This window comes from Scleropages formosus, chromosome 7, assembly GCF_900964775.1.
Source record: "Scleropages formosus chromosome 7, fSclFor1.1, whole genome shotgun sequence".
In the NCBI taxonomy this organism is placed as follows: Eukaryota; Metazoa; Chordata; class Actinopteri; order Osteoglossiformes; family Osteoglossidae; genus Scleropages; species Scleropages formosus.
Genome location: NC_041812.1, coordinates 22,353,160 through 22,378,107, shown reverse-complemented (window position 1 = coordinate 22,378,107; position 24,948 = coordinate 22,353,160). Strand labels below are relative to the sequence as shown.

Below are 24,948 nucleotides of genomic sequence, written 5' to 3'. Positions count from 1 at the left end.
TATATTTTTGATACACATGAAGGAAGAGATATTCTGAGGCTGTGAAAAGCAAGACGAGTTAATAGGTTTGTAAACTTTTTTTCTACTCTGCCTTGGGCCCATTATGATACCTACAGCATTGAATTATATATATAACATGAAGCCATGTAGCTTGAGGGGACCAGCTGTCAGGACAGATTAGTGAATCTGTAAAGATTGTATAATTATTGAAGGACTTTTGCTGCCTAAATTGTGTATCAGTGCAGCTAAACATATTTCTGAGGCTTTAGTGTCATTTAAAAAGCAACACGCGAGACCTACGTCTTAGTGTCATTAAATATATCACAATGTTAACAATGTGGTCACGGTATGTTGTAATAAGGTGGACAGTACATACTGAAGGCTGCATCAATCATTGTTTTAAAATATTTCTATATGTACTGTACTTAACATATTTCTGCCATTTGAAAAGTAAAGTTATTTAAACAGGCTTAAAGCTGTTTTTAGCAAACATTTCAGTTTCGAAAATCAGTAAAACCTGACATACTGTTTTAAACACTGACATAGTTGTAGCTGCATATTTTTTCTGTTTGAAATTTTATACATGTCTAAGTGTTTCTAGATCTACATGTATGTTTTTTTTCCTCAAAGTAATGTTCTGTTGAATTTTGTTTTTCCATTTTTCTTTAATTCTGATTTTACTCTGTTGGGGGGGGGAGGGGGAAATCAATAAAAAATGCAAAACAACCTTATTATAATGACTTTTGCTGAAGATTTTAAAAAATGACAAACATGACCAATTCAGGATATAGACACATTTAAGGAATAGAAATATAAGAAAAATTAGTTCCCATAAATATGAAAAGGACAAAGCCAGTGCACTGAAATTGTTCTGAAGCAAATTAGATTGTGCTGCTGAACTTTGACCGCCGTAACATTGTTTTTGCATTTATTGGCCGTTATTTAGCTGACACCTTTGTCTAAGGCCTCTTACAATGTTTAATTTTTGCTCACTTAATCAGCTGCAGTGTTTCTCCTGCAGTACATCTGAGCCATTGCTGTGCTCATTAGTTCTCCAGCAGGACTGGGGATCTGCATGAGAGACCCTTCGACGGCAAGGCTACAAATCTAACCACTGTCACCCTGTAGTGGCCCTATGGCAGTAGTAAAGAATCACACTGACTCCTGAGTAAAAAGAGGATATGAAATGGCTTTTTCAGAGAGCCCATATTTCCATTAGGTGGCAGCAGGTCTCCATGCTAAAGATGTATAAAACAAAGAAGGTCCTTAGAACTGTTTGCACTGTACTTGGTAAATAATGATCTTGACCTCTATCTGAAATCTATCCCACCTCACAAATCTGCAGTGATAAGAGCTTAATCTTTCCGCGGCGGTACACCGTGCCAGGAAGCAAGCCAAAATGGAGAAACTGGTGAGACGGCACTGTGATTTTAGAGTGAGGATATTTATAACTGGAGCTCACGCTTTTTGTAAATGTGGGCTTTTCAGGATCACATCTGACACTTGCAGCCATGGTGCAAAGAGTGGTGTGTCAATGGACATCAGAAAAGCTTGTCGTCACTGAGGCGTGACCTTCGTAGGACTAAACGGTGATACTAGCAGCAGGGGTTCGATGCACTAGCCTCTAAGAGGGCAGTGAGAAGCATCTGTTCAGTGTGGATTAATGCAGCGTGTGAGCCTTTGTTCCATACATATTGGTTGTTTACATGGCTTTATTGCATTAAATGTTCCACACAATTCTTTCCTATGGCTCATGAATCTATTGCTGTAAATCACCTTGAACAAAGGCATCAGAGAGGGAGAAGGATGGATGGGCAGAGTGCTAGATGCAGAGGTAGATACATGGATAGATAAGTAAATAAAAATAGCATTAAAAAAAAAATCTTGCTATGTTTCATAGAGTAGGAATACTTTGGGGATTTATTCAAAACACTTTGTATACTTACAGTTCACAGTTTTTACAAAAGAAATCACAATTTTAAAAAGTGTGCTCATAACTAAATAAAAACTCCCCAGAGTCCTTTGCTTTGATCCTATTTGTGGATTTGCATTTTGTCATAAGAAGTTTGAGGAAAACGAGGAAAATAAAATAGAGTAACAAGTTGTGTAAAACACAGTAAAGGGGATACATTCCCTCCAAGATGTGAGTTTCCCAATGCTACAGTAGTCTAGAAGTGTCACAGAGAGGAAGGACAGACTGTACCATGGTATTTTAACCTGGTATTAGGCACATTGCTGTTTTAAACCAGTTCTGCTGAGAACTGGTAAAAACGTCATTTACCGTGGAGTCCTGGTCCTGAAAGGTAGCTTATGTTACAGTACTAATGGTGCCCTTTGTCTACACACACGTACTGTTTCTGTGTTACACAAATACATAAAATTATATGCTAATAATAAATTATCTACACAAGGCCATAAATAAAGCACTTGCAAAGTCAACAGCTCCAGCTCTGTGTAATTTTTATTGCCTTTTCATAGAATATAAACTAGGTGCTACATGAGCGTTTCAGCTCATCAGTCAGCCATAAAGCTTCAGAAGTAGCTGAACTGACCACCATTGGGTTTCAATATCTCATATTTCATATGTTTAGTGGTGGCAGTGAAGAGCACATTGTGCGAGCAAGCTGGACGGTGCAGTCCGCCTCCTCCTGCCGCACGAGAATTTTGAGCGGGAGGTATTTCAGTCACATCTGAACAACGGTGGAACACACAAGAAATAATTTACATAACACAGGAGGCTATTTCGTATTCAGCGCCGCCTGTGGCTGTTTGCACAGGGCCAACGATGCAATCATGCTTCTAAATCACTGCTACGAGGCCCTCGGTGCTCTAATGCTTTCAGGAGTCATTTATATTCACAGCGGAGGAGAGGCGGGGGCGAGGCCCGGGGGGGAGGGAGATGAGGCGAGACATCGGGATGATGGGCGTGAGAGCATCTCTCGGGACATTCGCCGCCTCAGACAAACTCGCGCTCAGGCGGTCCATTTGGGCAGAATCGGGAACACGGTGTCGCGTCTGGGATTCTCAAAGAACCCGCAGAGTTAGGTAGACGGACGCTTCAGACGGACCTTTTTTCAAACATTTGAGAGGTTTCCATAGCAGGGTAACAGCAACTGTAAAAGGAAACCTGCGGCAGGTGAACATTTATGGTGCTTCACAGTAAAGTAACGTGGTAAAATCTGAAACGGTAGAAAGCGGTAAAACAGAGCTATTATAGTACATATACGCAGGCTTCTCGACTTACAACTGGATCTGGAAGTCTGTTTGTAACTTGTTTTGTTTCTAACTCTACAGTAATTTTTTTTACTCCATACCTCACAACCCAGACATCCCTTGAGTTATTCTTGTGAGCTTGTGCGAAAATTTGGGACATATAGCTATATAAGACATGGTAAGAGATTTTAAAATATTTTTTAAAATGAATTTCGACCTGCATTAAAATAAAAAAATTATTATATGATATATAATTTAAAATCACTAAAAGTGATAGATTCTCTCTAACTGACTAGCGTTATGAAGCAGCCGAACTGAACTAACGAGCCATCATATCGTCTCATTTCAGTCTCAACAGTCATCGTATTTGGCTTTGGGCCGTCCTAATAAAGTCATAACAAAATCATATCTTTATACTTTTGCAAGAAAAATAACTGTAGATCCTGATATGGTCTCTACAGAATATGTGGCATTTCAAAAACTGGTGTTGAAATAAAGTGTCCAAATTTATGCTTGTTCTCAGATAGACGCACTGGATATTATTACCTTTTCTGATCTATATTTGGGGGGCATATAACCGCGTGCCTGTAAAGCCTTTATTTCGTAAACCGCAGCACAACGGTGAATATAGTGACAATGTGACGGAAACGCAGCTCACCGCAAACATGATGGATTTTTGTGGAAAAAGGAAAACTGAATTTGCACAAAAAGTTACGGGAAATAGTCCGTGTTGCATTTTTTCAGGATTGTGAGGTAATTTTTAAGAGTAGCACTGGTAAACCGAACTTAATACGTTCGACAGTGCAGGCAGAACATAAACGAATCTGTTGATCAAATACGAGACGCCTGCTCCTCTTGGTCGCCGGTGACCTAGACCTGCAGTGCACTGGCTCACCCGCTGGGGGCGAAAGTGAGTCCCAGCTATGCTCACATTTCAGATCTACTTTGCTGTTCTTCCGGGTGACGTGAAAACGGCAAAACAGGCCATCGAGGTGAAAGAACTACTAGAAAGAAGCCCTATCCGGTCTGGTCTCTAGCACTTGGTTGGAGATGGAGATTCAGCCGCTACTGAGAGTCCCATCTATAGCATCTGGTCTAGTCTAAACGACCTGGTCTAACTACAACTGTGTGCAGTACTCGGTCAGAGTGAGACCGACAGGATCGTGCGCAAAAGCGGTCTGTTAAACCCGGTCTGAGTCCGATCTGAAGGGTTCAGCGCGCTTCGGGTTTACAGGGTGAGTTTGGATGTGCTCCAGAGGACCAAGGGTGGATGCGGCCTATACAGTCCGGTGGGAGACGGCCCCCTGAAGCTCGCTCTCCTCCCCGGGGTGCTTGAGCGGCTCAGTCGGCATCAGAGGGATGGGCCGGCGTGGCCCGCTCACCACGGCCTCGTAGGGCGGCGCGTTCTCCACGGGCAGCCCGATGTAGGACACCGGAGTTCCAGCCAAGTAAGAGGCTCCATTCCATCGCTCCTGGGCCTCCGATGTTGTGGGGTTTGCCGGCCGGAACGCCTCGAGACACGGGTCGGCGAGCGAGTACGGCGGAGGGTCATCTGTGGGCACGTATATCTCTGTGGCTCCAGGTCCAACACAGTCTTCATAACTGAAATGAGGGTCACATACATACAAACACTAAGCGTCACTGAAAAGAGTGTTACACCCAGAATACCTGAACAAACAACACCGCAACCCTCAGCGAAACACCTAGCCATTGTCCCCCAGTGACTTCCGGGAAAGGTTTAACTGCTGGTAACCTGCTGCTAGGATTCTGCAGATCCCAAACACTGGGATTTGACCCAAATAGGGGTGGGAGTGTGTTTCCGAGGGCTTTTCAGAGGCAAAAAAAGAAGAAATGCTAGAGTTATGAGTGGATTACTTCACTGTCACAATAAAAATGATTATTGAAGTTCTAATTAAAGCATAACAGTTAGGGGTAACCTAGTATCCACGTATGCTTCATGTTATAACATTTGAGTGTGCTCACATCCAGCACGTTTTTCAAGCCAACCACCAAGGAGCCTGTTGTTAACACTCTTATCTAAAAGCAATACTACAGATGTCGCTGCAAGTTAGAGGAGCTTTGCCCACAAAATAAAGCAGCGCCACGGTAACCACTGATAAAATTTTCGGTCATGTGATAAAGTTCCATTTTCAAGTAAATGTTCCCCCCCCCCCCAAAAAACCAAACTTTTAAATCCTTATGTGTTGGTAATGAACCGAATAAAGCTATACGAATAAACGGAATGCATCAGAGTGATCGTTCTTCATTAACTCAGCATTTAACAGTGTCTTCGGTCACCAGACCAGGACAGGGTTGTCTTCAAGGCCTCAGCCACAAAAATTTCGCAACCGCTATTGTCCAGGATGCCTTATAGATGCATGGGCAGTGCCTAAATATACAAGAAAATCACATTTTTAAAATGGAAATGCCACCTCTGGTGTGCGTACACAGTCTGAATAACTGTGAATGAGCTACAGTTTTAGATTTTCCCTCCAATTTTCCCTCCATTTTAAAGATTCCCCTTTAGAAGCAGCTGCAAAAGTAATATTTTTCCATTCAAAATTAGTGCTCTGGGAAAGGCGAAGAGGACAGTGAGGGGAGGAGAGTGAAGCAAAGTGTGTAGGAGCTGAACAGTCTCACTAAGTCACATGTCCCAACGTTTCCAGTCACCCAGCAGCGACCCACAGGGGCATCTCAATGGAGGAAATAGCTCTGGATAATTGAATCCGGCGGATTCTTAACCGTATCGCCCTTTCAGGGTGATGGCCTGCTCAGACAAGGTCAATCCCGGCGAAGCAGCGTTGCTTTAGCCTGTCACCCGCGGCTAATGGAAGGAAAGATTTAGTTAAGGCGCACGACATTCACAGCTGTGCTGAGTTAGATCTTTATTAGCGATATGCTTTCTTCCCCCAAGCTTAAAAACACATTATTTTGTTCATCAAATGCATTATTTATGTTTCCTGGGTAAGTATTTTGCTATCATCTAGTATAGGGAATTATAGTGACGCATCCGAAATCAGTGAAACGTGCCTGTGTGACGCTGTCCTCTATTCGTATTAATCAAATGCATCATTGTAACATCAAGGCTTGAAACACAAAATTACAGGAAGAAAAAAATGAATATTGCTGCTCCGTATAATCCCATATGCCGTTATTGCATGGTTAATGTCGTATGCGGTCAGCGACACTGCACCGGAGCCACTCTAGCTGTGGACCGCGTTCACTAACGCTCACCTTAGTGACTTCGTACGTAGGCATGTTTTTCTTAATGCTCATGTCTACAAAGAAACATGTGTGACCTACCAGTAACACAGGGACTACGTGCATTGCTTACAGGAGTGCGATGAATAAATACCACACACACACACACACACACACACACACACACACACATTTTCAGAACCGTTTGTCCCATACGGGGTCACGGGGAACCGGAGCCTACCCGGTAACACAGGGCGTAAGGCCGGAGGGGGAGTGGACACACCCAGGACGGGACGCCAGTCCATTGCAAGGCACCCCAAGCGGGACTCGAACCCCAGACCCACTAGAGAGCAGGACCCGCTCCAACCCACTGCACCACCGCGCCCCCCTGGATAAATACCAATGTTCATTAATTATTTGCTAAGAAAGACCTTAAACATACGGTGCAATATCCTTCTCTATATTTTCTACACGATGTGGCATGCTGGAGAAAGGAAAGAAATTATTGCACATTTTTAAATATTTCTTTTTTTTGGGGGGGGGGGGGCAGTGGGTTGGACCGGGTGCTGCTCTCTGGTGGGTCTGGGGTTCGAATCCCACTTGGGGTGCCTTGTGACGGACTGGTGTCCCGTCCTGGGTGTGTCCCCTCCACCTGTGTTGCCAGGTTAGGCTGTGGTTCCCCGTGACCCCGTATGGGACAAGTGGTTCGGACAATGTGTGTGTATTTTTTTTTTATTTTTAAATTCATTTTGCTTTTGTTTTTAATGTGTGATGTGTTATTTCAATGAATCTGTAGTAACATAAGTTGCCATTCCCCAGCTATTTAACCAAAACAGTAGCAGTCAGAGGACCTCATAGGGCAGAACGTGTCCTCTAACTACACCATTAGTGGTCTATTTCAGCTGCCAGCACAGTTTCTGTCTCATACCCCTGATGTTCTGATGTTCAAAGTGGTGTAAAATGAGCTTCCTCTGTCCCTCTGAGGTGCTGAATCCCTTTCAGCATTTAAGGAAAAGGTCTCAAAATCCATCTCTTTCAGACCAACTTCTTTCCAGGTCTCCCAACTGTTCCATAAACTTACATCAGACTATCCGTTACGATCACGTCTGTATATCCTATCAGTTCTATATGCAGCTGCTGGTGTCCACGTGTGCTGACTCAGCTTGAAGAATCACGCGTCTATATCTATAACGCTTCATCGTTTGATGTCTTATTGTTTACTCTGAGCTGTAAGTCATTCAGGCGAAAATTAGTAAATAAATAAAAATGTATATACTGTATGTTATATGAATAAATGTTAATGTATATATGTTGTATGAATAAAGGTAAATGAATATATGCTCAATGATTACAGGCTATATGAACACATGAACCTGTACATTTGCTAATTTGATCAATGTAAACATGTTGCTCCACTCAGTAGCAGTTCTCACGAACTCTCATGTGACACTTGGACCTTCACAGTCTCCCCATGTCTGTGCGGAAGCTAGCTTCCTCTCGGGCTCCACAGGTGATCGTCGGGCTTCCACGTGCCCGGTCCCAAGTGCCCCTGTGCCATCTGTGGCCATGCCGCCCTGTGGCCGGTCACGTGGCGGCGCCCCTCCCGGGCACCGCGGCCCTCCATCTGCCCCCTCTTTCTCTCTCTTCCTCTCTACACACACCAAGAAGGAAACAATCTGAGCGCTTCTAGGCAGAGATGCGGCAAGCAGGTACCCCCCTCGGTTTTGCTAAGTGCACGAGGAGCTCCACGGCCTCTATCTGGAGACAGTCCAGCGGCGTGTGACCAACAGCTGGCTGTTCTTGCTTTGGCACCAACCTGCTGGGGGCATCTGGATTATCCACCAGATTTCCATCTTGATGAGCTGAGACAATAAACCCCAAAAGCCACTTCCTTCTTCATGCTGCCCCTCACGTGTTACTCTCTTGATGTTCCACTGGGGCACTCCTCGGTTTGACACCCCTCCACTGAGTTTTTCAGTTTTGGGAGAAGTTAATATTTAATTGGCACAAAGGAGACAAACCTGAGAGAATGTATGAAGCCAAGGGGATAAGAAATGCACGATATGGTGTGACTGCGAACTCGCCTGCGCACATATGAGGAACGATTTCTTGTTCTCTAAACATTTCAGATGGATGATGGGATGTCAAGGGAGGGGCAGTGATGGAGTGCTCTGTTTGATGCTTGCAATCGAACTGCAGCATCACCTTGCGTCTCCTGCTCTGCCTCCCCTGTCTGAGGGTGACTCTGCCTCCCTGCTTTTTCCCCAAGTCTAGCAATGACACTGCCATACACACTGCCTAACCTTTCTGAGTTTAACCTAACCCTAACTCTAACCCTGACCCTAGCCCTATCCCTAAGGAGACCCACACAAGTCTAGAAAATCCCAGGTCTCAAATCCTCAGACCTACGGGCATGTCTCCTTCAATATGTTTAAATAATGTGAATTACATCACTGATAATAAGAATTATGCTTAACAATCTATATTGTAACTTGCCGATTGCATTTAATATTGTGGCGCACCAGGTGCAGAAGATTCGGGAAGTGACCAGGCGTGAAAAACATAAAACAATCATTTATTAACGCACCTTTCCTCAATGCCAGTTGAATTATTTGAATTTTCAGTCAGTTTGGTGACATTATAAATGTGAAATACAGTTCGTGACCTGAGACGACGGGAGAGGTTCTGAAGGTCCTCTCACTGTTTGTCTTTCCCTTTATCTCGTCATCATGAAAGGTACAGATGGACATCATGGATAGGACTTGTGATGGATGAAGGCTCTGTATCCCTAAAACCTGGCCAGATGGACATATCTCCAAGCAGATTTAAAAGGTATTCAGTAGCACTTTATAGTCCAGCATGTGGAAATAATATTGCATATTCATCATCATTTGCTGCTTGACAGGATGAGGTTGGCTATCTTAGATGCTTCCTGTGATTTCAACCCTCTCCTGAGGCTCCTCTCAGAAGGGGTGGAGGGCAAAGCGTTTCTGTGAACCGGTGCGGGGACTTTGCTGCAAACCATATTTTACGCCAGCCGTTAAGTTAACAGTAACTGCTTTCTATTAGAGGGTTTAATGAAAGCACCTTCTGTGTGGTTGTTTCTGTCATGATCGCATTTGTGTCATCGTTTCAATTTCATATCAATGACTGCTGGACGAATAAATGTAATGCAAATATTCGGTTGAGGTAACTGAGCCTCAGTTTGCCAGAATGTGTAAGTATGACTTCAAGAAAGATCGAATAGAAAGGATTTCATTGGATTCCTATGTCCATTTTCAGAAAAACCTTATTTCATACTGCCAGACACTGTATGAATTACGACATGCTTTCTTGGCGCATCATTGCGCAAGAGACTGAATGTCATTCCTGGCTGGGGCTCCATTCCTGTCTCTCCCACCGAATTCCCCATCTGTTTTACAGAGAAGGTGCTTCATTATCACACAGAGGCATTTTCTCAAGTTTCGAGGGCTGCGGCAGTTTGTACGACAGCACTGTTCTCTTCCTGCCACTTCCTGTCCTACTGCCTCATGGGCAATAAGTGTTTCTCTTCTGGCTACTTTCTTATTCTCCAGCTGGATTGTGTATGTGTACGTATGTGTGTACATAGCAGGAAATAAATATAGTCCCAAAGTACTCCCCTGACAACAGCACTCTGGGGCAATGTATATTCCCCATTAAACACTGATACATTTTTACTACATGCAATATGAATTTACATATTAAGACCTTCAATGAAAACTGGCTTTCATAGAGATTTACATTTACATTTATTCATTTAGCAGATTCTTTTCTCCAAAGAGACGTACATCTCGGAGAGTTATAATTTGTGCACTACATTAAGAGAGACATAGCTGCAGATGTGCGATTCTTAAGTAAACTTAGTTTGTTTCTTCCACTTCATGCACCGATGTTCATCGCACGAGTAGGTGCATAAAACTCAGAATAGACGAATCCTGATGACCTTCCTGAAAATTTTTTTTTTTTTTTTTTGGCATACACAAACATTTATGCACATTACAGGAGTAGCTGTGTAAAGGCTTATCCAGGCATGATCATAAAATTATGATGCATGAACATTTACACCATACATGAGCTTAAGAGATCATGGGCGGAGTGAGTCTGGTCTGGTGTGAGTATGGAGAAGTGAGATACATTACTTTATACAGATGTGTATTTCAGTAAAGTAACTGACGGTGAATACCTGCTGTTGCTCACTTACTCACCATATATGTAACTAAATATTATGCAACAAATATACATAAAATTATATTAAATTTATCCAAATGCTTTCAGGAGTCATTTACAGACTCCTAGACTTACCAGCACATCTGGATCTGGAAGTCTGCACATTAAAATGGTGAGACAGGAATAATGATTCCTATTTTACTTGGGGTTTTGAGTGATTTTGGGGTGTACTTGAGTCCTGCTTGGAACACGAACACGCACACACACACACACACACACACACACACACACACAGGTGGTCCCCGACTTGCGATGGGGTTATTGCAAAACCCATCGTAAGTCGAAAATGTATTTAATACACCTAATGCACACCACTGCATGACAGACTGGAAGATGTGGATCGCTACCGCCGCCCAGCATTGCGAGAAAGTACCGCACTGCATATCGCTCGCCCGGGAAAAAATCTAAATTCAAAATCTGAAGTATGGTTTCTACTGAATGTCTATCGCCAGCTCACCATCAGAAAGTCGAAAAATCGTAAGTCGAACTATCGTAAGTCAGGGACCACCTGTATGTATTTTTTACCACACGCATTTACATATTAAGACCTTTTATTGAAACTGACTTGGGTCACATTTCTACCCATTTACTAGTAATGCAAGCTAAACACCTGCTGTTGCTCTCTTAATTACTTATTGAAAAAAGCTGTTCATACATCATGTTTAATTATTGAGTATGCGGCGGTGTGGTGGCGCAACAGATTTGGCCTGGTCCTGCTCAGTGGTGGGTCTGGGGTTTGAGTCCTGCTTGGGGTGCCTTGTGGCGGACTGTGTCCGGGGTGCATTTCTGTGTGTCTCCCTTTCAGCCTTGCTCCCTGTATTCCTGGGTTAGGCTCTGGCTTGCCGCGACCCCGCTCAGGACAAGCGATTGTAGACATTGTATGTGTGTGTCTGTGTGTGTTGAATATGCATGAAAATGGCTTTGAGCCCTAATACACTTGTATGTACCAAGGTGTCATTATGCAGAGAGAAAATCAGAAACTCACTGAGGTGGAGAATCTGGGTACACGAGGCCCGTGCGAGTTGGACTTTCCGTGTAGAAGCTGAAATCGAACGCCGGGGCAAATTCCTCGACACACGGCGACCTAAGCTCCCCTACGGAGCCGCCGTAGGAGAGGCCGTCGGAAGCTGTCAACACAGACGACCAATTACAACAAACATAAGGCCACATCTACCAAAATACTGAAATTAATTTATGGTGTGCACCATTTTATTGGCTCTTACAAAAGTCAAGGATAGAAATGAAACAGACTTATTAATCTGTTTGCTACACGAATTATTCAGAATTGAGACTCTGGCCTGTAGCAACGTGTGCCTTTGTTTTTATGATGAATCACAGGGAATTAAGAATGCAACAGCTTACTGCACCTCTGTGGTGAATGATAAACTGCTGGATACAAAGCTATTTGGTTTTGTTCCCGCCCACTTACCCGTAGGCCTGCAGATCACAGGCGCAAGCCTGTATGTGATAGTTGAACGTTCACAGAATTAATAACCATCTGGTATAAAACTAATATGGGAAGAAGGACTAAGACACTCTTGCTAACAGATGGATGTTGCTTTGAGATTTCTGCCTGCTTTATATAGTAGAAGCATGTAATCGCAGCAGATATTGTCTCAGCGGGAAGACTTCTCAGACCAGTGTGCATCAAGCTCACATGAAGGCCATTCGATTCTAGACTCTCAGCTTTAGCAGTCTGGTCCAAGGAAAACACTTTGTGTGACAGAGTTGATGTACGGAGGGGATTAGATCACTTTTCCATTTACAGACTTGTGTTGCTGTAAACTAATTAATACTTTTTTATTAACAAGGGCTTTTGTTCACGATTTTAAAAAGACAGGCTCAGTCTACTCAAAAGCTTGGCCATGCTTTCACTGGGCCGTAAAGAAGTCCTCCTAAACTTTAAATCATTCAGCATTTTTTGGCCAGCTTTGGTCAGTCTTTCAAAATTCTATACACATCCGTGCCAAGACTTTCAGTAATACGGTCCGGAAAAATGATGCTAACACACAGTATAGAAGCATATAAAAATTTATATGAAAAGAGAAGATAACAGGCAAATTACTGAAGCGCTAACAATGTCTTTACATTACTAAAAAGCTGTTGCCGGACAAGAGGTCATCATTCACATCTGGATGTGTGTGGACATCCAACAAAACCACTGACAATGAAGAGGAAATGAACACAGATTCTGACTCTCCTCATTCTCTTATATCGATCTAATATTAACATTGTTTTTATTCCACAAAAATGTCCTTATAGTATTAGAAATTTAGGGTGATTTTTGGCTTTGGAACGAGTTAGAATTTTTCCCATTTAAATGAATGTAATAAGTGTGCTTGTTATCTGGACTTTCTGTATAAAGGTCGTTTTCTGGAACGAATGGAATGGGTGAGGAAGCTACATTAGATCTCATTCAGTTGATCGAAAACTTCAAGAGGCCGTATGGGGTGGTGAGTTGTGTCTGCAAGTGTCTCCCTGTCCACGTGTGTATTTGCATGGACGTGAGGCATTTAGGTGGCATTGGAATCGGTGGACCCACCCTCTCGAGCGTGGAGATGATGGCTGCGGAGGCGTCCATCTTTGCGCAAGCTGCCCACGATGATGGTTACACAGGAGAGGAAGAGGACCAGGCCGATGACGATGCCCGCCACCACCAGCGGCGACACCAACAGGCTGGCCGCACCAGAGCCCTCCCGGCAGTCCGGGTACTCATGGGCCGGCTCGCTCTGGTTCGAGCTCACTTGTCATGGTCCAGCCAGAAGAGGGAGGAGAGAAGGAGGATGTGAAAAAATCGAAACGGGAGTTGTGTTACATTCATTGCAAGAGACATGTAGGAAAATCTAAAATATATTGCAATGCAAAAATTTCCTAAATTGCTATTTTGATTTTTACACACTGAATACAATTTTTAAATATTGTTTTATATTTTTCTTTTACTAACACTTTTCTCCAAGGCAACTTGCAATGTAGGCTCCCCTACAATTATTTACCCATTTAGACAGCTGGGTAATTTTTCTGGAGCAATTTAGCGTAAGTACCTTGCTCAAGGGTGCTACAGGTGGAGGTGGGATTCAAATATAACACGTTTTGGTCAAAAGGCAGCAGCTCTAACCACTACAGTACCAGTTGCCCCACAGCTGGGCAATTTTGCACATTTTCTTTTATTTACTTGTTTACTTTTCTCTACTTGCTTCACACGGTGACCTGTGACTTTGATTGGACGTTCTTCACTCAGGCATGAGACAATTTACTCATTTGTCATGTACCTTCAGTGCACATTAAACTATACTGCACTACCATTTAAACAGTGAGGAAGAGATCCTGATTAAAATAACAATTTAAGAAAAAAACACAATTCTAATTTCTTGTCCATTGATTAAAATCAGAGAGGATTTTATATGTAAATGTGTGATGGTTTGATGGCAATGCTATAAAGATATTTTTGCATATCTTCCCATGCTCTATCAAAACCTTTCAGGAGCAGCTAATCAGGAGATTTAAATCCAATATATTTATTTATGAGGAAAAAACAGCACACCTTAAATACAAATGATTGTTGGCTGTGCCATTCCTTCTCAGTTGAAGCCTTCCTGCCACAAAGAACATTGTAAAAAGTCGAGACGTGAGATTGCAACTGTTGTTCATCTTATAAGTCTAATTGAATAATGTGGGCTGACGTTCAATAAAATGTGATTTTATTAACATGTTATAATGGTTTTTTTATTTCTAGTGAAACCTCCTGTGGCATTGTTTCCAGCACAGATCTGAAAAGAAAGGTCAAGATCCTCATTGTTTACTGATGGATGTTGAATTTAGATTTCCATCTCCTCCATGTAAAACAATTATGTTTCCAGATATTGTTCAATGGAAGGAAAGATTTCTTTTGCCAGCACACAGGTGCATCACAAACTATTTTGTTCTAGCTTTGTCTACAGAGAGTCCACTGTCTAAGGGAAGCAAGTGCTCAAGATAGGACTTAACATAAGGAACAGAGCAAATTATGTCAATTTACCAGCTTGTTTTCGGAAGGATACTTCAAGCTCAGCTAAAAATGTGGTACTTGTTTACATTATTAAAAGACCAGAAGTCATAATGAAAAACAGGTTTATTAAATGAGTAAAGCTGGTATTATTTACAGGTTTCTCTTGGGTACTCTACAGAACTAGTGCAGAACAAATAATTTCTGACTTCTAAATTCTAATTTATGCATTATATCATAACTAGAAGCAATGAGTTGACTGCAAGTTACCATAAACAATGGTTATGCTTCACTTACTGTAGCATAACTTGGCTACCCATAGATTATTTTGTAGAGACAACAATGCTTAGTTTATTATTTTTACTTTCCTCAATACACACACACACATTTTCAGAACCGCTTGTCCCTTACGGGGTCACGGGGAACCGGAGCCTACCCGGCAACACAGGGCGTAAGGCCAGAGGGGGAAGGGGACACACCCAGGACGGGACGCCAGTCCGCCGCAAGGCACCCCAAGCGGGACTCGAACCCCAGACCCACCGGACAGCAGGACTGCGGTCCAACCCACTGCGCCACCGCACCCCCCTATACTTTCCTCAATATGTTATCTCAAAAATTAATTCAAGCTCCAATTATTCACTATACCCAAACTATATACAGTTTGTTTTTGAAACAGTTGCTCTGTTACTCATTACATATATGCTTCTCTCAGACATTAATTACACTACGAGGGAACAACATGCAGCATACTTGTATAAAAAAAAAAAAATCATAGATTTCAGCAGCTTTACTTCTGCTTTCTTCAGATGTTAATTCCTGCAAGAATCCCCTAGACTGGCCTGCAATAAAACCAAAGTCACTGTTTTTTCAATCAGTTTTCATTTTGAGAACTTTCAGTCCTAAGGTCACCTAGTGCTGACTTTTTAAAATGGTCAAGCACTTATATAACGGGAATGTGAGTGTGCTGCTAAAATAGTAACTATTCACACTGCACATGAAGTCTCCATGTTAGAGTCACCTCTTCATTATTTATCTCTTTGGAATTTCTCGCTGCAGCAAAATAATGTAACGCTTTCTCCATACCTGAAGTACTATGCTGTTCTTTGCTATTTGCTTGTCTCAGGTCCACTTATTTGGTATTTCAACTGTATCTGGCTTGCAGATCACCATGTCGTCAGATTTTGGTAATTACCATTACATAATTATTTATAAAGATGGTTAGATAGGGGGCATGGTGGCACAGCAGGTTTGGCCAGGATCTGCTCTCCGGTGGGTCTGGAGTTCGAGTCCTGCTTGGGGTGCCTTGTGACAGACTGGTGTCCCGTCCTAAGTGTGTCCCCTCCCCCTCTAGCCTTACACCCTGCGTTGCTGGGCTGGGCTCCAGCTTGTCGCAACCCTGCTCGGGACAAGCGGTTTCAGACTGTGTGTGTGTGTGTGTGTGTGTGTGATGGTGAGATAAGAACAATTATTCCTATTGTACCTGGGTTTTAGGGTATTTTGGGGTATACTCGGGTCCTGCTTGGAACAACCTATTTCTTTTTTCCAAAATAAATCTGCCCCATTGTCATTTCAGTTTACACATTTTCACCAAAAGGTATTTCCAGGAACAAATTTATGCAGCAATTTATCCAAAACCAAAACGAACCATAACACACTTTCTCATGCATGAAAGACATTTGAAAAGATGCTTGCTTGTCTACACATATTTATGCGCTTGTCCCTGAAATGAAAAGCTCAGCCATCCATAAAGACCTCCACTGTATAATCTCCTCCATGCCTGCTCCTGTCCTGCCCTTGGCTGATAGGGAACCTCTTGCAGGCGCTAAAGATGCACTGATGCACTGCGTCATCCCTCTCAGAGCCCTGTATAAGGGGCGGGTCCTGGCCTGTCCCCGGAGGAAGGAGTGTCCTCACACATGAAGCCTGTGGATGCAGGCACAGAAAGCGGTGCTCCCGGGGAACGGGCGGCGTGAGTGCACTACCGTGCTGTACCGTGCTAGGACTCGCCCCGGGGACGTGAAATCCTGCTAAATTAACCGGCCATACGACCCCTTTCTCTGCAGGGACATTATAGAAGCTATTTTTTTTTATTTCAAATATCAGGATGAAAAAATATCAGACAGCCACGTTGCAACATGGCCTATAAAATCCAGCAGCAGAATTAATATATTAATGAACACTATAATTAAAACCACAAAAAGATATGTGTATGAAATTAGAGCACGTGATGCAATTCTGCCTTCTGGCAACACCAAAAGCACAAATATGTGTGCATTTTTTCTTCATACATATTATGTAGTAAATATTTAGTATATGTAAATATAGTATATGTAAATGTATTTAGTGTATTTTCTTGTTACATTTAAAGTGAAAAAATGTAAAACTCAGCACAGTATAAGGCTGTGCCTAATACCGTGCTCGGTGTGCCATGTCAAGCTAGACCAGCTGGCTGCCAAGCAACATGACACAAGGCTCGAGAGGTGTGAAGACAGTTTTTTACCTTCTGCTGAACCCTGAACATCTCTGATTCATCATGGAACATATGTTTCACAGGCCATGCTCAATGCTTGAATCTTTTTCTTCCCAGCGGACGAGCCGTGGTGTATGGACATCATGTGGATGTTACTGAACAGATGCCACACGCAGATAAGTGCTACTGTTACCTTGCTTTCAAAAGGAGTATTAATAGGCTCCTCACGGCACGTGTTTAAACAGCCTCCTTCCCCGGTCGCCCATCGGTCAGAACAGCGCAGCCCTCGCACCTCGTTACAACCCATAGAAGAGAGGCTTCTTACAGGGCAAAGGCAGCACCCCCGGGAGGTGGCATCACTGCACTTTGTCACTTGGATTAAAAAGTGACACTTTGCTCCGGCTCCATCTCATCGTTACGGCAGGAAGCACCAGCTGCATTCCTTGGAGGCAGCAATGGTGCAAGCCAAAACAGATCCATCACATCCTTTGTCAAAAAAAAAAAAAAAAAAAAAAAAAAAGAAAAAGAAAAGGGAAGTGGAACAAAGAAGCCAGATATTTCAAAGGTTTTACAATCTTCAGATCAATAATTTCATTCAAGGATAAAATAAAATTAATTAAATAAAATTCTACTATTGAATAGAGGGGGTGCGGTGGTGCGGTGGTGCAGCGGGCCTGGCCGGGTCCTGCTCTCTGGTGGGTCTGGGGTTCGAGTCCTGCTTGGGGTGCCTTGTGATGGACTGGCATCCCGCCCTGGGTGTGTCCCTTTCCCCCCGAGCCCTACACCCTGTGTTAGGCTCTGGTTTGCCACGGTACCAGAGGCTTCAGCCAATGTGTGTGTGTACTATTGTATATGTAATAAAATATTACAATTTAATGTCTCACTCACTGTTCTTAGCTACCTTTCCAAGCCAGAGCCACGATGGTTCGGAGCCTATACGAGAAGCAATGGGTGGAAGGCTAAGTAGAGTACACCCTATATGGAGCGCCAGTCCATCACAACAGAATTTCATTTAATATTGTGTGTGTGTGTGTGTGAGACAGAGTTCTTCAAAAGCAACAGTTTCATTTTTAGGTGACCATTTTTTAGGCTTTTCTTCATCATAATTTCTCTTTCACTGCAACGGGGCTGGGAAGGATATAAATGAAGACAAACTCATAAAATGCTTCTTTTTTTTATAATGAGGACGTTCATTAAACACAATATCCACAGCCTGCAGGCTCTTAATAACACAGCTCATTATCAGATTTAGAGCCCTAATAGTCTTGCAAATGCAAATGCCCCTTTCAGATATTTCAAACATATTTTCTTATGAATATTTCACTTTTCAGGCTTGATGTTTGCCGGTTCAGATGTCGACACAGATCAGCCTGTGGGCTGTCTGCTCACTGCCACTGAGAGAAGGGAAAGGCTCCAGTTCATGGGCATGAGCCCAGGTCCTCTCCTTCAACCCAACAGCTGCTGGTGCACAAGGTCAGTTTTTCCATAATAATCCAGGTTATCAAAAATCACCTTTAGAGTTTAAATACACATTTCCATTACATGAACATCCATTCAACATGGGGCCCAATGGCCCAGTACTTAGAAGAAAGAGCAGAAGTACATTCTTATTTGTTGTCAAAAGCCATCAGGAAATCAATTTAAAGGTGGACGGGGAAGCCGGTGCCTCCCAGAGGCTTCGAATAAACGTCAAGTCTCATCCTAGGACCGTGTCCGCGGGGGCCACTACACAGTCACATCAGATCTCCAGCGAAGCATCTGTATCCAGCCCTTCCGTTAACAGAACCCGAAAGCTCCAGCCAAAACCGGAACTTACAGAAGAGGTGGGACATGGGTCATTTATGAGAACAGGCTGTAACGCCTCTTTAGAAGCTGAATGGTTTTTTCTTACGTGCCAATGCCTGCATGACCGGGACAGTAATGTTAAAATCGTGCTTTTTCTGGAACATACCCGATGACCTCTCACACTTGACTTTTCACTAATTTTTGCAGCTAGGTGCAAATTTTTTTCCTCTGACTGTTCTATTATAGTGTCCCATTTACACATAGTTGTCTATCCATTTAGGTTGTAAATGATGACTGGTAAATACAATGTTGCTTGAAAGTATGTGAACCTTATAGGAATGGTTATTACACACACACACACACAGAGTCTGAAACCGCTTGTCCCAAGTGGGGTCGCGGCGAGCTGGAGCCTAACCCGGCAACACAGGGCGCAAGGCTGGCAGGGGAGGGGACACACCCAGGGCGGGACGCCAGTCCATCAAAAGGCACCCCAAGCAGGACTCAAACCCCAGGGCCGCTAGAGAGCAGGTACAGGCCAACCCCTCTGCACCGCTGCACCACCACACCAACCTGGGATTGTCATTAACTTGCATAAAATATTACAGTAAACGTATAGCATGAAAATCTTGAATGTTAAAACAAACTTGTAAAATGAATAAATTACTATGATTTACACATCTGATTCTACCTACTTTCTAGGTTTAACTAATGCAACTTGGGGTTCACTTATTTTTGCACCTGGACTACTACTGTTGTTTTACTACACACACGATTTCCTCTAAACTAACACATGGAATTGGTCGTCACACACCTATTACATCAGATGAGACTGACTGTTTCTGATTCAATAGCGATTTTGTTGTGAAACTGAGACGTTCAAATACTTTCAAGCAGCGCTGTATGTCAGTGACGGTGAGACGGATTTCCCAGTACTCTCACATCGGTGCAATAAAGACAGATCTGTTCACATCAGAACAAAAGTTACTGCGCCAGGGGTAGGACAACAAGCGCAATGGGTGATGGAGCTGTTTTCAATGGCTTGGTATCTGGGTCAGTGCAGTCAATACAGCCTTAAGCTTCTGATCGTTTTGCAACACCTTCAGAAATATTCCACGGGGGAAGAGTAGAACGGCAGAGGACTCTGGGATATCCAACTCACAGTAGCTTCAGTTCTATCGTTCTGGATCCACACGAACGCGATGTGAACAAGGAGGGTGCTGCTTGTGTCCTAGTGGGAGCACTGGTTTTGTACCTCTAACTCATACAGGTTTTTAATCTTGTTACCTTTGAAGTACATTGAGATGAACATAACTCTAAAGCAGCTACAGAAAGGGCTTCCCTTAGCAACTGTGGGGCCCAATTTGGACCATTTCGGTGGGGATTCCTGGATTTAAGATTATTTGGCTTGGTTCCTGACCATGACTTTGGATCAGACCCTAGCACCATCCCCTACCTTATCACCCAGCACCATCCATCCGTCCATCCGTCCATCCGTCTTCTTACTCACTTGTCCTACTAGGGTCGTGGTGGCAATAGGGGCAATCTCCTACCTTATCACCCAACACCAGTCCTTTAAACTTTTATTCTGTGCATATATAAAGCTTACACACACACACACACACACACACACACACACACTGAAACCACTTATCCCAAGTTGGGTTGCGGCAAGCCGGAGACTAACCCGGCAACACAGGGCGCAAGGCTGGAGGGGGAGGGGACACACCCAAGACAGAACACCAATCCACCACCAGGCACCCCAAGCAGGACTCAAACCCCAGACCCACCAAAGCGCAGGCAGAGGTCAAACCTGCCACGCTGCCACGAGCCCCTGCACCCCTGCACCCCTACCCCCCTGTAATGCTCAGATATGTGTTATAAATAATTACACAAAAATGACTATTTCTAAAGTCAAATCTTATTTTCCTTTCTGCATCATATGTATGTAGCTATATGTAAAATATAAAACTAATTTCTTATCATATGTAAGTATGTGTACCTTTATTAATTTAGACATAGATATCTAAGGGGTGTAATTACTGTAATATTTTCCTTGACTGATCTTCCAAGGACACTTAAGAAAAAAAAAAAAAAAAACTACAGTCCGTACTAAAATCCGATAAATGTCTCTGGTCACTCCCCCTCCCCCTTTTTTCTTCTTCTCCATTAAACCACATCTAACCGCAGCCCTTATACCCATCTGTCCTTCTTCATTCCACTAATTAGATAATTAATCATCTAATACCAAGCTCGAGGTGTCCACACTTTCTCATGCCTGCCACAGATACAGAGCCATTAGCCACCAGTTGAGGCCCTCGAACACTAATATTCTCCTGCTCCCGTCCAACCAGTCGCTTTTCTGCTTCCTGTCTGTAGGTTTATCTTTCAGATCCGCTCCTAACTCATGAGCTCTTTAGTCAAGTATTAAAGCTGAACCACTATGACGTTTCAGAATGGTTTTCAGAGATTTTTGGAGTTCTGTCTTTTTATGTTTTATTTCTGGAAGAACCGGCAACAGGAATTTCATATCAACGTCACCAACCACATCCCATATCCTACATCACAGAATGAATCAAGGTATGTTTTATGGACATGGCGATCCAGAGAACAATCTCCTCTTTGGCACTAGTCCTCAATACCCTGGTCAATGGCCAGGGTTTGGTATTTCTGACTGCCAAGAGTCTCTTGACACCAAGAAGTTCTGTTACACTAGAGGGGTCACTCAAGCAGCCTTGCTATCTACTGCTGAGTATGACTCATCGCCACTGGTGTGACAGCTTCCACCTCACACACACATACACACACTGCTTTTTAGAGTAAACCTAGAAGGGAATGTGAAGTGCAGATGCAGCCCGGAAGCACAGGTGGCATTTTCGACATGAGAGTTGAGTGATGTATTGTAAATCAGAGAGACGTCAGGGATGCAACTGTATGGAAAACTTTTAGAGCTCTGTATTAGAACAGACATCCACGCAGTTCCATAACTCTAATAATACTAATAATAATAATAATAATGTTTCTCTTGGTCATGAAATCCATGGCAATATCAATTTTCAGAGCAATAAAATATTTAATTTTTCATTTGAAATTAAGTCTATCTGAACAAAACACACCAGATTAAGCAGTGTAACTCACTATAGACAAAATTATTAACTGAGATGTTATTAATAAGGAACTTTTAAGTGCAACAGTAACAACAGGCTTCCCTTTACATTTAGCACATGCTTTTCTCCAAAGCAATTAACAATGTCAAGGTTACAATTATAAGCTTGCTATTATTTACCCATTTATACAGCTGGGTAATTCAGTGTAAGTACCTTGCTCAAGGTACATTAAACTTACAAGTACCTTGTTGTCTATAGGAGGAGATGGGTATTGAACCTGAAACCTTACGAAATAAAGGGAGAACCTCTAACCACTACACTAGCAACTATCCTGGGGATCCTGTCTTCCTTTTTTGTGCTCTGAGGTCTTTGTGTATCAGCACTCTATATATACAGTATTATTATCCACAGTTATGCTTAGAAAGCTATTAAACATTTTTCCGATGAAAAAGAGAGGAGGTAAAGATAACTACCAGACATCATGAATGAACAATATTTAGGAGTGATGTACATTTCAAGGAAATTTTGGTAAAACTGAACAAGTGATGCGGTCAGATATTTTCTAGCGGGGAAAACTGATGGTTTCTTAAATACTCCGGAGTTTCTGAAACAGACTTTAATAAACACCACCTTCCCTGAGGCTGCAAAATCACTCGCTTAATGTTGAACGAGAATGAATGTGAAAAACACAGATGCGCATGTTCCAGCCAGTCCTGATGAGCATAAGTGTGCTGACTTATATCACAAGATCCACCACATGTAAATGACAGGAAAGAAGAGGTGACCAAAGAAACAAGACGTTGATGCCGATCCGAGCTCACTCACCTGCACAGATCACTTTCATCAACATGTACTTCCTGCCGCAGTCTGTCTTACAGGGACATTTCAGTCGGTTACACGTGCAATAGCCTAACTTGAGCACTTCTCTGTGATGTAGCAGGGCGACTCTCACACCTGACAGACAGAGTAGAGAAGTGTGACAAGGGGCAGCCAGAGTGTTTCATAAGCCCTGCTGACTTCATGCATCACTTCGTACTTGGTCTTTGTAAGATATGTCTATTTTTTTCCCCTAAAACCTTATTTTACAGATATTCTAACACAAGTTAAAATAAATAAATTATAAAATCAATGATGACCCGTGTCTCTTTGTCTCACATATTGTGCATATCAGTCCTGCTGATAACAATGACTGTAAAGGCTATACAGCATAGAATAATTGAACACCAATGAATCATTCAGTAACAATACTGATATAGAGTGCACAGTGCAATATAGATAATGAATGTGATAAATATATAGTTAGCAGGTAAATACAGATAGTGCACAGTGATATATAGACAGTGCACAGTAAAATATAGATAGTGAACAGTGAAATACAGATAATGAACAGTGATACATATATAGTGCACAGTGAAATAGATAGTGAACAGTGATATATAGATAGTGAACACTATATATATAGATAGTGCACAGTAAAATATAGATAACAAACAGCGATATACAGATAGTGCACAGTGAAATACAGAGTGAACAGTGATATATAGATAGTTAACAGTAAAATACATATAGTGAACAGAAATATATAGATAGTGCACAGTGATATATATTGTAGACTGCACAATAGGTAGTGAACAGTGATATATAGATAGTGAAAAGTGATATATAGATAGTGCACAGTAAAATGTAGACATTGCACAATAAAATAAAAATAGAGTGCACAGTGAGATATACTGCAGATAGTGCACAGTGATATAGACAGTGCACAGCCATACCTTGTAAATCCAAATCAAATTTACATTTGTTAAATTACGGTTTGCATCTTACATTTCAGAACTTCAGAATGATATATTCCTCTTAACACTTTTTAAGGTGTCTGTCACTTGTTACAATATTTTAACAGAAGGATATGCCCAATTGTTAGTAAAGTGCAAGAATTCCAGCTGGTTTGCTGTGTGATTTGGATAAACGATTTTAGTTAGGTACTGTGTAAGCAAAGGCTCTGAGCAGAATTATAACAATGCGCAGCTCCATGACGTGGCTTTTAGAGTTCCTTGCTGTAAGGACCCCAGTCTGCAGTACTCACAGGCTTTGGGACCGTTACGGTCAGCCTCGGTTTGGACCCGGTTGCTCCCGGTCACGAGGGTGTTCTGGGGGAGGAGAGCTTGAGGGGAGTGGAGGAAAAAAAGGGAAACGGTCAGACCCTGTGCTCCTGCCAGCTTTGATTTATTGTGACCCCAGTGATTTTCACACTCTATCCTAGCAGACAAGTATCAATCAGTGAATGACTACATTTACATTTATTCATTTATCTGACACTTTTCTCCAAAGTGACTTACAATATTAAGCTACTTACAATTATCTAGCCACTTTATACAGCTGGGCAATGCTGTAATGGAGGAATTTAGGGTAAGTACCTTACTCAAGGCTACAAAAACTGGAGACAGAATTCAAACCTGCAACCTTTGGGTCCACAGGCAACAGCATGAATCACTGCACTATTAGCTTTCCATGGGGTCAGCACCTATGATTACTGGAATTATTACTAATTGAAGGGCCAGCAGGTAGCATACCAGTGATGGAATGTGACTTCCAACCTGAAGATTGCTGACTCAAGCCTTAGTATTGTAGTACCCTGGATGAAGGTACTTACCTTGAATTCCTAGGGTGAAATTCTATTTGTTGTTTTGAATGTAAGTGTCAGCAAAGCAATGATTAAACACTGTCATTGGAAGCTAAAAAAACTTTAGGCCCATTTTATGGAAAAAAATCACAGTCTAGGAATGTAATGTAATGCTCTCTTATGGCAAAGTTAAAAAGTTACATCCCTTTTATTCTGAGTAGCTTTTACCGCAGGTTCACGGTTACTTTCATCTTATTCCCTCTTTCACTCAACCCTTAAATCAATCAATCCTCAATTTAATGTCATACAGCCTACAGATTAATAC

General features: G+C 42.5%; 1 protein-coding gene across 1 annotated transcript in view; it reads right to left on the bottom strand.

Moving 5' to 3' along the window:
* Positions 1-1,547: 1,547 nt before the first annotated feature.
* Positions 1,548-24,948, bottom strand: part of LOC108926225 (protein BEAN1-like) — a 23,826-nt gene continuing 425 nt past the window's right edge. Inside the window, exons 2-6 of the mRNA XM_029253813.1 lie at positions 24,087-24,164; positions 22,829-22,957; positions 13,205-13,405; positions 11,648-11,789; positions 1,548-4,815 (exon numbers count right to left, since the gene is read on the bottom strand). Coding sequence (XP_029109646.1) covers positions 4,491-4,815; positions 11,648-11,789; positions 13,205-13,405; positions 22,829-22,853 — 693 coding nt within the window. The 5' untranslated portion in view covers positions 22,854-22,957; positions 24,087-24,164 and the 3' untranslated portion in view covers positions 1,548-4,490. The remainder of the gene's footprint in view (positions 4,816-11,647; positions 11,790-13,204; positions 13,406-22,828; positions 22,958-24,086; positions 24,165-24,948) is intronic.